General features: G+C 48.5%; 1 protein-coding gene across 3 annotated transcripts in view; it reads left to right on the top strand.

The window, feature by feature from the left end:
• SLC66A2 (solute carrier family 66 member 2) overlaps positions 1-16,959 on the top strand; it is a 46,042-nt gene that overhangs the window by 12,390 nt on the left and 16,693 nt on the right. The window contains exon 3 of one of the 3 annotated variants that reach the window (XM_024754837.1): positions 683-733. The exons of the other annotated variants lie outside the window; for them this stretch is intronic. Within the exon in view, the coding sequence (XP_024610605.1) occupies positions 683-733 (51 nt within the window). The remainder of the gene's footprint in view (positions 1-682; positions 734-16,959) is intronic. 3 annotated transcript variants of the gene reach the window in all.

Consider the following 16,959-nt stretch of genomic DNA (forward strand, 5'->3'; position numbering starts at 1 on the left):
CCAGCTGGAGGTGCTCTGTCTTCAGGGCCTCTGGTCGGTAGGTCAGTCGGTCATTGTCCTGGGGTGGCCCAGACTAGGGAGGTCTCAGGTGGGGTGGGGTGCTCGGAGGGGCAAGGTACCTGGCAGTTGAATTGTCGCACAGTGGGTCAAGTACTCCTTCCTGGGCCACAGTGGAGACAGCTGCCAGACCTGCTCCCTGACTGGGTGTGATGTCCGAGGGCGGTCAAGTTCACGTGCTGAGCTAGCTCTCCGTTTATGGCGGGAGTCCTGTTGAGTGTCCTCTGACAACAGCTCTATTGAGCAAGCTTCTGGAGAGTTTGGACCCTGAGACAACTACCTTGCAACCAGGGCTTGCGTACAGATGAGTTCCCAGGGGAAAGTAGAAGGAGGGTCTGCTGTATCTCTGTCAGCACCTCTGACCTTAGAAATTAAATGAAAATGAGGTGGCTTTTCATTTTTTTCCCTCTGTCCCAAGCACTTATTTGGAGGAGGGTAGGTTTGGAGAAAAATGGTTCAGAAAGTGTATTTCCTAATGCACAGAAACTAAAAGCTCGCTGTCTTCCTGTTCCATTGTTTTTTGGTTTTTTTTAAAGAAATACAACAAGGACTTACCAGTGTTAAAACCAGTCTGTTTTTGTCTCTTCTTCCTTCCTGTTTTCTCTCTCTCTGTCTTTAAATGTAGCTGCAGATAATAAAGATGAAGCCAGAGCCCCCCCCAGGCGGTCATATCTGGGTAGGTACCACGCTGCATGAACCCCCCCCCTACAGGCGGTCACATCTGGGTAGGTACCACGCTGCATGAGCCCCCCCAGGCGGTCACATCTGGGTAGGTACCACGCTGCATGAGCCCTCCCAGGCGGTCACATCTGGGTAGGTACCACGTTGCATGAGCTTCCTCCTCTGCAGCTCGTCCCTCTCTGTCTCTGCTCCCATCTGTGCCGCATCCTCACCTTGCATGCACATCATCCACCCAGTGTGGCCAAGGCTCCAGCCAGCCAACCAGCCACACCTGCTGTTTTTGAGCATGAAGTAGCTCCTAGAAACCTGCCCATTTCCTGCGTGTGTGGGAGCGGGGAGAGGGAGGGAGGGGCATGGAGAGGTAGAAAGAAAGAGAAATGATCAGAACACAAGTTTTGGAATTCTTTCGTTAAATTTATTCCAAAGTATTTTATTCTTTTTGATTCTATGGTAAATGGAATTGTTCTCTTGATTTCACTTTGGTTTGCTCATTGTTTCTTTGTAGAAATAAAATTGATTTTCACAAATTGATCTTGTGTCCTGCAACTTTGCAGAACTCATTTATTCTAATCGTTTTTTAGTGGATATTTGAGGCTTTTCTATATGCAAGATTCTGTTACCCGCAGATAGAGGTAGTGTTACTCCTTCTTCTCCGATCTGGATGCGTTTCATTTCTCTTTCTTGCCTAATAGCCCTGTGGCCAGACGTGGGAGAGCAGGTGTGCTTGTCTTGTTCCTGATTGTAATGAGAGGGCATTTAGTCCTTGACCATTAAGTATGATGCGAGCTGTGGATTTTACAGAGATGCCCTTTATCAGGTTAAGCAAGTGCCCTTCTGTTCTGAGTTTGTTGAGTTTTTCCATCATGAAAGGATATTTAAGTTTGTCAAATGCTTTTTGTGTCTGTTGAGATGATCGTGTGGTTTTGTCCTTTATTCTGCTTTTACAGTGTATTACATTGATGGATTTTTGTATGCTGGACCAACCTTGCATTCTCGGGATAAATCTCATCTGATCATGATGTATAATCCTTTTTATAAGTTGCTAGATTCTGTTTGCTAGTATTAGGTGGAGGATTTTTGTGTCCATATTCGTAAGAAATATTGGTCTCTTTTTTTCTTTCTTCTTGTGATGACTGGTTTTAATATCAGGATAGAACTGGCTTTATAAAGTAAGTTAGGAATGGGAAGTGTTCCTTCCTCTTCTATTTTTTTTAATTTTAAGACTTTGCTATCAATTTCTTATTAATTAAAATGTTTTAATTGAAATATATTTGACATATAACATTATGTAAGTTAAATGTGTGTATGTTAATTTGATACATGTATATGCTGTGATATGATAGCCATGGAGTGATAATGAACACCTCTATTGTGTTACATAATTATCTTTTTTTTTTTAGTAGTTGGAATAATTACTTTTAGTCTCTTAGCAAGTTTGATGATTATAATTCAGTGTTGTTATCTGTATTCAGTCTACTGTGCATTAGATCTATGGGGCTTATTTACTGCTTGTTGCAAGTTCACCGATTCTTTTAAATGTTTGGTACAATTATCCAGTGAAACTCTCTGGGCCTGGGCGTTTTGTGGGAAGTTTTAAAAGTACTAATTCAGTCTTTTACTTGTTATAGATCTATTCTGATTTTCTATTTCTTCCTGAGTTAGTTTCAATAGAAGTTCTTTCTTGGAATTTGTCCATTTAATCTGTTATTTAATTTGTTGGCATATAATTGTTCTTGGTATTCCCTTATAATCTTTTCGACTTCTGTAAAGTTGGTGGTAATGATCTTTCTTTAATTCTTGACTTTAGTAATTTGACTCTCCTCCCTTTCTCTCTCCTTGTTTTGGTTCTTCCAGCTCAAGGTTTGTCCATTTAATTGGGTTTTTTTTCCCAAAGAGCCAACTTCTGGTTTTGTTGATTTTTCTCTATTGTTTTTCTAGCCCCTATTTATTTCCACTGTAGTATTTATTATTTCTTTCCTTCTGCTTATTTTGGGTTTAGTTTGATTTTTTTTTTAGTTTAAGATAGAATTAATTTACTGATGAGGTATTTCTTCTTTTTTTTAAATTGATGTATAGTTGATCTTCTTTTTAAATATAGCATTTACAGCCATAATTTCCTTGTAAGGAATGCATTAGCTGCATCCTGTAAGTTTTGGTATGTTGTGTTTTTGTTTGCATTTTGGTCTTAAAATATTTTTAAATTTCCTTCAGGATTTCTTCTTTGACTCATTTGTTATTTTTGAGTTTGTTGTTTAATTTCCACATATTTGTGAATCCCCCAAATTTCCTTCTGTTATTGATTTTTAATTTAATTCCATTGTAGTTGGAGAACATATTTTGTATTATTCCAGTCATTTTATTTTATTTTATATTTTAAAAAAATGTATTTATTTTTGGCCGCATTGGGTCTTTGTTGCTGCTTGCGGGCTTTCTCTAGTTGGGGCGAGCGTGGGCTACTCTTTGTTGTGGCACGCGGGCTTCTCATTGCAGTGGCTTCTCTTGTTGTGAAGCACAGGCTCTAGACATGTGGGCTTCAGTAGTTGTGGCACGCGGGCTCAGTAGTTGTGGCTTGCGGGCTCTAGAGCGTGGGGTCAGTAGTTGTGGCGCATGGGGTTAGTTGCTCCTCAGCATGTGGGATCTTCCTGGACCAGGGATCGAACCTGTGTCCCCTGCATTGGCAGGTGGATTCTTAACCACTGCACCACCAGGGAAGTCCCTATTCCAGTCATTTAAAATTGAGGCTTGTTTGATGGCCTGGCTGATGGTCTCTCTTAGAGAACGTTCCATGTGCACTTCAGGACGATGTATATTCTGCTGTTGTCAGGTGGAGGTGGAGGGGTGTCTGTTAGGTTTGTAGTGTGGTCAGGTCTCCTCTTCCCTTTTTCCTCTGTCTAGTTGTTATGTCCGTTACTAAAAGTGTGTATTGAAATCTTCAGCTACCTTTAGATTATTTGTTTCTCTTTTCACTTCTGTCAGTTTTTGCTTTTTATATTTTGGGGCACTGTTGTTAGGTGCATATGTTTATCGTTTTATACTGATAGATTGGCCCTTTTATCATTATAAAATTTTCCTTCATTTCTAGTGACTTTTTTGTTTTAAAGTCAATTTTTTTCTGATAGTAGTGTAGCTACTGAAGATCTCCTATGATTGCTGTTTGTATGGCATATCTTTTTCCACTTTGCTTTTGACTTCTTTTTATCTTTGAATCTAAAGTACGTCTCCTGTGGACGGCATATAGTGGATCATTGAAAAAAACTCATTCTGGCAATTCTGCCCTTTGATTGGATTGTTTAATTCATTCACATTGAATGTTATTGTGATATGTTTAGATTCACACCTGCCATTTCAGTTTCTGTTTTCTATCCTCATGTCTACCCTAACCCCCAACTGTTCCTTCTTTACTGCTTTCTTTTGTATTAAGTGAACATTTTCTAGTGTAATATTTTAATTCCGTTAATGAGCCTTAAATATATATATAGACACACATACATATGTATGTGTGTGTGTGTATACTACATTATATCACATTATATTATATTATGTTATTTTCTTGGTGGTTGCTCTAAGGCTTATGATATGCATCTTACCAGAATCTACTTCAGACTTATACTAACTTAATTATTTAATCAGTTAAGAGAGGAAAGGAGAAGAACTACGCACATATACTGTCTTTTATAATTACCTGCAGTATTACCTTTACCTATACTTTTTGTTTTTCTCAAGTGGATTATAATTATTGTCTGATGTCTCTCTCTTTCATCATGAAGAACTTATTTTTTGTATTCCCTGTAAGATGGGTCTGCTAACAAGAAATTCTCCCAGTTCTTTTTTATCTGGAAATGTCTCTATTTTGCCCTTGTTTTAAAAAAAAATTTTTGCAGGAATTCCCTGGTGGTCCAGTGGTTAGGACTCCACGATCTCGTTGTTGAGGGCCCGGGTTCAGTCCCTGGTTGGGGAACTAAGATCCCACAAGCTGTGCAGCCAGGATAAAAAAATAAAGTTTGCTGGATGTAAGAATCTTGGTTGACAGTTTCTTTGCTGCATTTCAAATATGTTACTCATTATCTCTTGCTGATTTCTTTCTTTTTTTTTTAAGTTAATTTATTTTTTAAATTTTGGGCTGCATTGGGTCTTCGTTGGTGCACATGGGTTTTCTCTAGTTGCGGTGAGCAGGGGCTATTCTCAGTTGCGGTACGTGGGCTTCTCATTGTGGTGTCTTCTCTTGATGCAGAGCACGGGCTCTAGGCACGCGGGCTTCAGTAGCTGTGGCACGCGGGCTCAGTAGTTGTGGCTCGAGTGTTCCAGAGTGTGGGCTCAGTAGTTGTGGCGCACAGGCTTAGTTGCTCTGCAGCATGTGGGACCTTCCCAGACCAGGGCTGGAACCCTTGTCCCCTACATTGGCAGGCGATGCTTAACCACTGCACCACCAGGGAAGTCCCTGATTTCTTTCTTCTTTTTTTATTTTTTGGCTGTGCCACTCGAATTGCGGGATCTTAGTTCCCTGACCAGGGATTGAACCCATGCCCTTGGCAGTGAAAGCATGGAGTCCTACCCACTGGACCGCCAGGGAATTCCCTCTCTTGCTGTCTTTTTCTTTGGCATTCAACATTTAGACTGTGGTATTCCGTGAGGGTGTAGTTCTCTTTGTACTTACCCTTTTTGGAACTTGTTAAGCTTCTTGGGTGTGTAGACTGATATTTTCATCAAATCTGGGAAGTTTTCGGTCATTATTTCTTAGGCTGTTTTCCTCTCCTTTCTCCTCTCTTCAGTGCACCCGTCACACACATGTTGGTGCACTGACTATTATTCTGTGTGTCTCTGAGGCTCTGTTCAATTTTCTGAATTCCATTTTCTCATTCTTCTTCAGATGCATGATCTTTATTGACCTGTGTTCAAGTTTGCTGAATCTTCCGCTAGCTCAGCTCTATTGTTGAGCCCCTTATTGTGCTTTTTTTTTTTTTTACCTCAGTTACTAGACTTTGCAACTCCAGAATTTTCATTTGGCTCTTTTTAGTAATTTCTACCTCTTTATTGCTATTCTCTGTTTGATGAGACATTGTCAGTATACGTCTTCCTTTCATTCTTCATGTACGGTTTCCTTTAGTTCTTTGGACCTATTTGTAATGGCTGCTTTGAAGTCTTTTCTGCTGAGTCCAATGGTTCTGTCCCTTCAAAAGCAATGTTTCCTTTTCTTTCTTCTTCTGTGTATGGGCCACTTTCCATACATACTTTGTTGAAAACTGGCTGTTTGAGGTAAAATACTGCAGCAACTCTGGACGCTGACCCCACCCTGCTTGGGGGCCTGTTTGGTGTCTGTGTGTTTAGTGACTTGGCTGGATGGCTGCCCTCTTAGAGTCCCTCCCCCGCCAGGCTGGCTGTGGACCTGCTGTCTTTGACTCTCCTTGTCCCCCCTGTTAAGCTGCTCCGGGGTCTGCCACCACTGATTAACAACTGATTGCTCTGTTGGTTTTGATAACGGCCTAGGCCACGCAGCGCTCTAAGGTCTGATCCAGTTAAAGTCAGGCAGGGGTGGCCTGAGGCCCGCCTTTGACAGTTGCTGTGTCCAGGAGGGCCGCTCTTGCTGTCTTTCTGATAAACCTTCAGCTTCCCCTCAGTTGCCCTCCGACAGGTTACCTATTGTGTTTGTCTGTGCCCTTAGGCTTGAGCCTGTTCCAAGCAAGGTACCCCTCTGGGGGGAGCGGTGGAGCGCTCTGTTCTCACCCCTCCACTTCCAGGGCAGACCCTCTGAACCCTTGCTCTGGAGCTGGAGGCCGGGCAGCGGTGGCCCTTGTTGGGGTGACTGCAGTGCTTTAAGTGCAGGCACTGGGGGTTGTAGCCCCTGGTATTTCCCGGCTTCCCCTCCAGTTGTGGGACCTCCACCCCATGAGCGCACTGAGGCAGGAGGGATATTCTGTACCTGCTGCTCCTGGGGGCTGCGGGGAGGGGCCCCTCTGGGCTGCCCCCACCTGGGGTGATGCTGTCATCACTCGGGGGCAGGGCAGGAAGCAGGCCACGTCCAGGCTCTTTTCCCAAATAGTTGCCTCTCGGTTCCAGAGACTCACACCAGGGGGTGGAGAACCTCACGCCCCTGTCCTGGACGGCCCGTCCCCTCGGCTGCGTTTCACCCGACGGAAGCCCTGCTGCCGAATTACAGAGGGTGTTTCGGGCCAGGAGGGCACTAGCTTTTCCGTGTTTCTTTACTTACGGGTGAACTCAGGGCACTTGAGCATCTCTGTGGGTTTACCGTCACGTGGGCGCTCTGGAAGGTCCGCCTTACCGGAAGGCCATGTCCTCTCTTCCCTTTGAGCAGTAGCCTTAAAGCTTCACTTTTAAAGTGAAGCTGCTATCTTGATTTGGGGAAAACGACTTATCCCAGTCTGCCTGGGTCAGGGCCTTTCTGGCGCTCGTCCAGCTGGGTACAGCCATGTGGGTGCCGTGGTTCAGCCCAGAGCTGGTTCGGTCAACCAGTGACCAGCTCGCTGGGCAGACTGGCAGAGCAGGGAGCACAGGCCGTCAGCCTCTGGCCTCTCTCGTTGTCCGAGCAGAAGCTAGCAGTGGGGCCTGGAGGTGTGAGGGGACACGACGAAAAGCCTCTTGCAGCCAGGAGCCAGGAAGGCCAACCAACCAGCACCCACGGGGGGCTCACCCTGCCCGGGGCCGCCTTGGGACGTGATGAGCTCACCTCCCAGGTAGCACTTTTGAATGAGGGGTGTGTCCCCTCTCAGTGGTCAGTCCTGCCCAGCTAGGGGGTCGGTGGGGCCTTCGGCTGGGTCTCTGCGTCTCCGGGCCGTGGCCTGCCTGCTTTGGACGAGGACATACGGAATGAAAGGTGGGTTTGAAACGTGAGCCAGGCTCTGTAGGCTGAGAGGGCATTTATGCTCGTGCACCAGATCACTGGCTACCCTTGCTGAGTCCTGTGTCGTCCCTGGTCATTTGGATAAAGTGAAGCTGGGGGCCAGGAAGGGTCCGCACCTGGGTGGGCTTCCCTCCAGGTCAGCCCCTATCTGGAGCCCAGCCGGGCCGTGCCCTGGGCCTTCTCAGATGGCCCTGTGCTCCCATGGGGGCTGGCACACCCTCTTTCTTTGCTGGAGGGTGAGCCCTGGACATGGGCTCGGAGGTCAGGGCTGCGTCCCAGGACCCAGCGGGCACTTCAGAGTCATAAAAACAGGTGAATGAGACAGCGGTGGGGTTAAGAGCCAGGTTTCAGTTTGAACCAGGGCTTTGAAGGGATGGAAGGTTGGCACGTGAGGGTCTTCTGAGAAAGGGGCCATCCCGAGGGTGGCCTTGTCCCCGGGAGTGGGGCGCGTGGGGAGCCCCCTTGGTGGTGTCCCCGCCCCGGGGCTCGCGCGTTCTCCCCACGGGGCCGGGGCCGGAGCGCACGGGGCCCTCCGGCGGTCACTCGTGTCTTCCCGGGAGCGGGTCGCACGGGGGCGCGCGCGGGCCGCCAGGCCAGGATTGAGCGTCGGTTGCTGCGGAGCCGTAACTGCCCGTGGTTAATAGGGTCTCGGCTTTAATGGAAGGGGCGGGCCCCGGGCTGTGGGCGGGACGGGTCCGGGCCCCCTTGGCGGGCCCGGGAGGCGGTGGTGCCGGTTGTGCCGGTTTTCCATGGCCTTGGACGGCGACGCGAGGAGCGGACCCGACAGCCCAGTCCGGTGGCAGCAAACCGGCCTCGGCATCAGCCGTGCTGCCGGCCAGGCCCAGGCGTCCGGGGTCAGAGGGCAGTGCCCACAGCGTCCCCAGAAGCCTCCTTCCTCTTTGAAATGTGACCTCACGATTTGAGAGGACCAAGTTGTTGCATTGAGATAGGTGAGCGGTTTGTGTATTTTAAAAAAATCAACTCCGTGGAGGTGCAGTTTACATACAGCGGAGCCCCACTTGGAGGGAGTGCGCTCTAGAAAAGTCGCTGGGGGCGCAGGGGGCTCCTGGGCCGGCCGGCTGGTGCGTGTCCCTCGCAGGTACCCGGTGAGGACCCGCGATCCTGCCTGGGGAGGGCCCCGTGTGCCGGCCGGAGCAGAGGCCCAGGAAGGGCTGCCCGGACACGGCTGCAGGTTGCGTGCGGCGGTACCTGGGGTGTCTGCGCGCTGTTCCTGCTTTTCTCTCGCTAAGGAAAGCACCAGGCTGAGTGCGGCGACCCAGGTCGGCTCCGTGGCGCAGCGGCTTCTGTGTCTGGAGCCGCATTCAGAAACCTCCCCTGGGTCTCTGCTCTTCTCACCGGTGGCCGGTCTACACCCTCTTAGGCCAGATGTCTTCCATATTCGTTTGGAGCATAAAAACACAATCCGTTAAGAAACCGAGTCTTTCTTGCCACTAGGACACAGTCTCCTGGTGCAGATTCTCCAAATGGTAAATCACGTCTTAACCCAGAAGTGATGGGACTGAACAAGGAAGGGATGGATTTGTGGATCCAGGGAAGCCTCAGACCTTCTGAGTAACATTTCAGTAATTGGGAAGCTTCAGGGATGTGCTCTTCGCCATCAGGTGTCTCTGGAGGCAGGTAGGGAGCAGCTGAGCTGGATGCATCTGAGGCCACACGCGGCTCGGCCCCCAGTCCTGGGCACCTCCCTTCAGCTCTCAACGCCTTGCCTTCAAGTCTTGCCTTTTTGTCTGGAAACCCCCACATCCCGGGAGGAAGCATATCCTGCCTGAGTTTGGGGCTCGCTGCGAAAATGGTGATGGGGTGCAGTTTATGTTAACACCTCCAGTTCCTCGGGCCTCCTCCTGGCGGTGTTCTGCCCGTGTTCCTGTTCTCTGAGCACCGTCTGCTCACGCCTGCACCTGCACTTGACAGTCCCCGGCACAGCAGGGGGCGGGGGCCCCAGGGGAGGAAGGTGTGGCTCCTTTTGAGGAGTCGGGGTGCTCGCCCTCCCCTGTCCCTGGGCTAGCACCACTTTTTCTGAAAGGGAATCCAGACCTCCCTTGTTTCTTAGCTTATTTTTTTAAATTATTAATGAGAAAATCTTCTGACATAGGAATCCCTAAAGAAGTAGAAAAAATGTTTGGTCGCATCTGATTACAGATCAGGAATCTACGTTTTATTAAGCCTTCTGTGTTCCTCTAACTTTTTCTGACTAAACTCTGCAAATTTCATTTCATGCTTTCTATATCTACCCAGTGGTATCTTCAGCTGACGTTTTTCCTTATATAATTCCTACTTTTTTCTCCCTACTGCTTGATTTAATTCACCGCAACACATCAGTTACAGTTGATGGGTAGATGGGTCGCTAAATGGATTTTAAGTTGTCCAGGATTCCAACGACAGCACCTAAAACTTGAAGTTTAAAAGAACTATTTTTAATTTCAGCATTACAAAATATATTTACTAAAGTGGGTATTTACGTCTGTATCTCTCTATGAAAAGCAAATCATATATATGAAAAACTTTATTACACATTAAAATTTATTTTTAAGATATAATTTACATACCATAAAACTTACCCTGAAAATTTTTAAAGTTGAGGTAAAAGTGGCACAAAGTAATCCATTTTAGCCGTTTGAAAGTATACAATTCAGGGCTTTTAGTGCATTCACGGTGTTGTGCAATCATCGCCACTGTCTAATTACAGGACGTTTCTATCACCCCAGAAAGAGACCCCACACCTCCCAATTTCCTTACGCCAAGCCCTGTCAACCACTCAACTGTTCTGCCTGTTTTGGACACTTCACGTCAGGGAATAATACAATATGTGCCTTTGTGTCTGGATTCTTTCACTCAGCATAATTGTTTTAAAATTTGTCCAGGTTGTAGAGTATATCAATAGTTCATTCCTTTTTATTGTTGAGTTATATGGCTGCACTACAATTTGTGTGTTTATTAACTGGTTGATGGAAATTTGGGTCGTTTCCAGTTTTTGACTGTTACAGATGAAACCGCTGTGAATGAACCCTTGCGTACAGGCCTCTGTATGAACATATGCTTTCTTTTCTCTTGGGTGTATACCTAGGAGTGGACTGGCTGGATCATGTGGTAAGTGTACGTTTAACTTTTTAAAACTGTTGCACTGGCTTCCGAAGTTCTGCACCATTTTGCATTCCCACCAGCAGTGTGCGAATTCCAGTTGCTTTGCATCCTCATCAATACTTTGTATGGACCTTTTTAAAAAAAATTTTTAGCCATTCAGATAGGTATGGGGTGGCATTTCATCGTTGTCTTAACTTGCATTTCACTAATGATGTTGAGCATCTTTTCATGTGCTTGTCACCCTTATATCTTCATTGGTGAAGTATCCAAATCTGTCAATTTAAAAATTGTTCTTATTGAATTTTGAGTTTTTCATGTTTGGATACAGGTGTTTTTATCAGATACATGGTTTGCAGTATTTTCTCCCAGTCTGTGGTTTGTCTTTTCATTCTTTTAGTGGTTTCTTTTGACAAGCAGAAGTTTTAAATTTTTATGAAGCCCAGTTTATCAGTTTGTTCTTTTATCGGTTATGCTTTTAGTGTCAGGTTTAAGGCATCTTTGTCAAACTCAAGGGCACAAAGGTTTCTCCCTATTTTTTTTTTTCCTGGTGGTTTTGCAGTTTTAGGTTTTACATTTAGATCTGTGATCTAATTATCTGTCAGTTAATTTTTGTTCACAGTGTGAGGTATGGCTCCAACGTTATTGTTTTTGCATGTGGATGTCCAAAGACCGTCTTTTTTCCCCACTAAATCACCTTTGCATCTTTGTCAGAAATCAGCTGTCTGTGTGTGGGGTCCTTTTCTGGACTCTGCTCTGTCGTATTGATTTATTTCTCAATTCCCGTGCCAGCACCGCACTGTCCTGATCGCTGTGGCTTTTTTGGTGCCGAGTCTTGGAATCAGGTAGTGTCAGTCCTCCAACTTGGTTCTCTGTTCTACGTGCTTTGCATTTCTATATGAATTTTAGAATCCATTTGTCATTTTCTACAAAAAGCACGGTAGGATTTTGATTGGGATTATCTTGAATCTATAGATTGATTTGGGGAGAATTGACATCTTTATGATTGTGCCGAAAGTGTTAACACAGGAGGCTTGGGACTGCTGTCCTTAGGAAAGCCCGCTTGCCAAGTTGGCCCCTGGCTGATGTCTGGGAACTTGGAGTTTGGCATACTTCCCGTCATTCTCAACTGATGAGAGGGGCTTTCTGTGCTTCAGCTGTCTGGACACCTGCTTTCCTTCTGGAAGTCTGGGATTTTGGTGTGTGCTAGGCAGAGGGTATCTACGTGACCAGCTCCCAGTAAAAGCTCTGGGCACCGAGTCCTTAATGAGCTGCCCTGGTCATCGTCCGTTGCTGGAGGAATCAAGCTCATCCGAGGGAGGGTCCTGGGAGAGGCTCCCGGGAGCTCACACCTGGAGTTCTCCAGACGCCGCCCCATCTGCCCTTCCCTTTGTGGATTTTGCTTTATATCCTGTGGTACAATAATCACGGCTGTGGCTCTGGAGGCGTGCTGGGTGACTCCTCCTGAAAGATCATCGGACCTGGGGATGGTCTTGGAGACTCGTGACACAGCAGTGTTGAGACGCCAGCGCAGAAACACCGTGTAGGTGTCCGCTTATGTCTGCTTTCATTTCCCTCAGCAATGTTTTGTAGTTTTCAGTGTGCCCATCTTGCACAGTCAGATTTATCCCTAAGTATTTCATATTTTTCATTACCGTGTCATGTATGGTATTGTTTATTAAGTCTCAGTTTCTAATTGTTCACTGCTGGTGTGTAGAAATGCAATTTACTTTTGTATGTTGATCTGATAGCCTGCAACCTTGCTGAACTCATTTATTCATTCTAATGGATTTTAGTGGGTTCCTTAGATACATAATAAATAAGATCATGTCATCTGCAAAAAGGGATAGTTTTACTTCTTCCTTTCCCACCTGGATGCCTTCTATTTCTTTTTTGTTTTTTTTTTGCCTGGTTGCTCTGGATAGAAACTCCAGCACAGTGTTGATTAGAAGTGGTAAGAGTGGGCATACTTGCTTTGTTCTTGATCTTAGGGAAAAGCATACTTTTGTTTATCCCCTGCCTACCTTAGAGTAATTGTCATGCAGTTAACTTTACATGTGCTAAAGCCCCATGCTGCATTGCTCTTATTTTGTTTAAATAGTCACTTATCTATTAATAAGATTTAAATGATAAGAAAAAAAATCGTATATATTCACCCACTTATTTACCATTTCCAATGGTCATTTTTTAAAATTGATTTATTTAATTTATTTTATTTTTGGCTGCCTTGGGTCTTCGTTGCTGCACACGGGCTTTCTCTAGTTGCGGCACGCGGGGGCTACTCTTTGTTGTGATGTGCGGGCTTCTCATTGTGGTGGCTTTCTTGTAGCAGAGCACTGGCTCTAGGCATGCAGGCTTCAGTAGTTGTGGCATGTGGGCTCAGTAGTTGTGGCTCGTGGGCTCTAGAGCACAGGCTCAGTAGTTGTGGCGCACGGGCTTAGTTGCTCCGTGGCATGTGGGATCTTCCCGGACCAGGGCTAGAACCCGTGTCCCCTGCATTGGCAGGCGGATTCTTAACCACTGCGCCACCAGGGAAGCCCCCAGTGGTCATTTTTGATTGGATGCCAGACATTGTGAATTTTACTTTGCTGGGTGATGGGTATTTTTGTGGGCCTATACATTTTCTTGAGCTTTGTTCTAGGGTGCAGTTAAGTAACTTGGAAACAGTTTGCTCTTTTTATTTTTAAAAAAGATTTATTTATTTATTTATCTTGTTTACTTTTGGCTGCATCAGGTCTTAGTTGCGGCACGCAGGATCTTCGTTGAGGCAGGCGGGATGTTTCGTTGTGGTGCACGGGCTTCTCTCTAGTTGTGGCGTGTACTCTGTGGTGTGTGCAGCTCACGGGCTCTAAGTTGAGGCGGGTAAGCTCAGTAGTTGTGGCACGCGGGCTTAGTTGCCCCGTGGCACGTGGGGTCTTAGTTCCCCGACCAGGGATCGAATGTGCGTCCCCCACACCGTAAGGCAGATTCTTTACCTCTGGACCCCCAGGGACGTCCCAGTTTGATCTTCTTAGATCTTGCTTTTAAGATTAGTTCAGCGGAACCAAAGCAGTGCCCAGTCTGTTCCCTGCTGCTGGGGCAAGTTGCCCCTGTGGTCTGCCTAACGCCTGTGTGTTTTGAGGTTTCCCAGGCTGGCTGGGGTGAGGGATGCCAATGTGAGCCCTCTTGGTTCCCTCGCTGGTGGGGGCCCCGCCGAGTCCTTGAGGGCCATTCTGCAGGCCCTTGGCCCCCACACGGCCCTCCCTCCAGCTCCGAGACCTGCACACCCCACCTGTTAATTCCCAGACCAGCTCGTTCACCCAGGCTGTCTGCCGGCTCGGCTGTGAGGGGCCCACTTCCTGTCCCGTGTCCTGGGAACTCGCAGGGTACAGCTGGGACAGTTTGGGGCGCACCACGCCTGCTTCCCATCTCAGAGGTCACTGTCCTTCATGCCCAATGTCCAGGGTCTTACTGGGAACTCGCAGGGTACAACTGGGACAGTTTGGGGCGCACCACACCTGTCCCATCTCAGAGATCACTGTCCTCCATGCCCAATGTCCAGGGTCTTACAAGGATATATTTTGCCCATTTTGGGTCCAAAACTCCACGTATTTTGACCGTGTTTTGGTTGTTTGGGAGAGTAAATGTGGCCCCTTTGCCCCATCTTGGCTGGAAAGAGAAGGGGCAGCTCAGTTCTTACTTTTCCGGCCTTTGTATTCTTCTAAGCACCGCTAGCCGCTTAGGTGTAAATGCCCAGCTAGTATGGGTTTTTGTTCCTGTCCTACAGCCTGGAATTTGCCAGAGTGGAAGGATGATTCACCTTTCTTCTCAGGGCAGTGGTGACTGTGACGGGCTGTTCCCTCCGCTCCTTTGCTCTGTGCGAGCTGCCACTGTGGGTGTCCCAGGGAATCCCCACGCCCTCCGCTAGGGGCACCAGCTGTCCCCCTGCTGCTCTGGGGGGCCCTCCTTAGATGGCTCCGTTTGTGGTAAACGCATGAATTGAGGTGACTTAGGGTGTGCTCGGCTTACCGGTGCCTATTTTTTAGGAAGGCCCTGTGCCTTGATTTTCAGTGAACATCGTAGGCTGAGTGAGTTGACAGGCTTGGATGAGGTTGGATGGGCCACAGAGAGGGACAGTGACCGCATCTGAAGCCCACGCGCATCAAGTCACGCTGTTGCCATGGAAACACAACTGGGCATCTGTGGGGCTCTCCTCTTTTTTTTTTTTTAATTAATTTTATTTATTTTTGGCTGCGTTGGGTCTTTGTTGCTGCGCGTGGGTTTTCTCTAGTTGCGGCAACCGGGGGGCTACTCTTCGTTGCAGTGCACAGGCTTCTCACTGCAGTGGCTTCTCTTTTGCAGAGCACTGGCTCTAGGCGCGCGGGTTTCAGTAGTTGTGGCACGCGGGCTCAGTAGTTGTGGCTCACAGGCTCTAGAGCGCAGGCTCAGTAGCTATGGCGCACGTGTGGGATCTTCCCGGACCAGGGCTCGAACCCGTGTCCCCTGCATTGGCAGGCGGACTCTCAACCACTGCGCTGCCAGGGCAGCCCAGCTCTCATCTTCTTGATCTTAGCACACTTTGCCTTCCTCTTTTGTCTCAGATACGTGGTAACTTGTGGAAATGCATGTGAGCGTCCTTTTTCCTTCCTCTGGAAGTTCACTGCTGTATCTCGTAAAGGGCCAGGTGCTCCCGGGTGCTGGCACGTTTCCCTGGAACTTCAGAAACAGTGGTCAACGCAGCTCCTGGAAGAGACGATTCCCCTGCCTGTGATACAGGCAGAGACAGACTTCTGGGAAGTGGGCATCGATCATGACAGGTCCTCTGTCCCCGATGACTAGCTCCTATCCCACCTCCTCTGAGCCACACTTCCTCCTGCCCTTTCCCGTTCTCAGGGACCTTTGTCCTCACCCCCCGGAGGGCGTGCGGCGGTCCCTGTGCGGCAGTGGCTTCGGAGGCACCGACCTCTTGGATCTCGTTCTCTGAGGCGGCCGAGTGCTGTTTGCCAAATGAGCGTTGAATTGGACAGCTTTCCACCTCGTTCGGAATTCATGCTTATTGATGATGACGCCTGTTACAGTCCTTCGGGCCTTTTGAGGAGACACCTTGAGTTACTCATTCAGAACATGCGTATTTGGTCCCACCTCTTCCTGAGCATAGACCTGTGAGCAAGTCATGCAGACTTTTTGTTTCCAAGCCCCCCGCACTCAGACGCGGGGCCCGGTGGCGCTGCTGGGCCGCCCTCACGTCACCCCCCTCCCCCCCACGCCTCTGCGCCCGCCCGCTTCACTCGCCCGGGCTGCCGGCCGGTTCAGAGTGGGGTCCTTGCGCGGGGACAGCACTTCAGCTGCAGCAGGTGGGTGCGGGTCTCAGGCCGGGTTTGCTGAAGGGGCGCGTCCCAGCGACCGCAGTGGCTGCGGTGGGCAGCCCGGAGCCTCATCACCACCACAGCAGTGGATGCTCAGGCGAGGGGCTGTCGGATGAGAATCTGACAGCTGTGATGCCCGAGCGCTGCTGTCGGACTCTGACCCACGTGGTTGAAGTTTTACAAACCTGAACGGCAGGAATTACGCTCATTTCCACAGGTCACCACAGTGAGTCACGGTGAAAAGGGCCGTGTCTCCTAGGTTCTCGAAGTGAATTGTTGGCACCTAAGCCTTCGGAGGGGGCAGTTTCCTGAGCATCGAGTCCAGGGAGCTGGCGCGCGCTGTGCATCCTGCCGGCTCGCCCGCCCAGGGCCCCCTGGCTGGTGCCAGGCTGATGGGAGGAGTCCGATCCGTCTGTCATGCTGGGGGCTCATGTGCCGGTACATAGTCCTTGCTTTCAAAAGGAATTCTTTACAAATGTATCCAAGAGGCTGTGTTTTCTGCCACAGATGAGCTTAATTCCGTAAAATGCAACTTTGTGTTTTCGAGCGTAAACGCAGATTGCTCGACAGACTTAGTACAGCCATGTGCTCTGGCGAACGGCAGCCATATGAGCGAGCTCTCTGGAGGTGGCAGCGGGGCTCCCGGCCCCTCCGCGCTCCCACGGACGCCGTCCCCCCTCGTCTTGACCCGCTTCTGGTCCTCGTGTCCCTCCTGGGAGTCTGTCGTGGTGAACGCAGGGAGGGGTGCTGTCCTCAGCATCAGCGGAGCAGGGGGCTGACAGGATGCGGACTCCCCCGAGCGCCCGTGGGGTGACCTCAACCTTCGCTCTGCCGTTTCTGGCATTTGTGTGGATGGTTTTTTGGCTACAACGGCTTTGCAGAACCTGCCTGTGACACAGCGGGATGTGGACCGGCAGCCCA

The sequence above is a fragment of the Neophocaena asiaeorientalis genome, unplaced genomic scaffold (assembly GCF_003031525.2).
Source record: "Neophocaena asiaeorientalis asiaeorientalis breed wild unplaced genomic scaffold, Neophocaena_asiaeorientalis_V1.1 scaffold124, whole genome shotgun sequence".
Classification (NCBI taxonomy): Eukaryota; Metazoa; Chordata; class Mammalia; order Artiodactyla; family Phocoenidae; genus Neophocaena; species Neophocaena asiaeorientalis.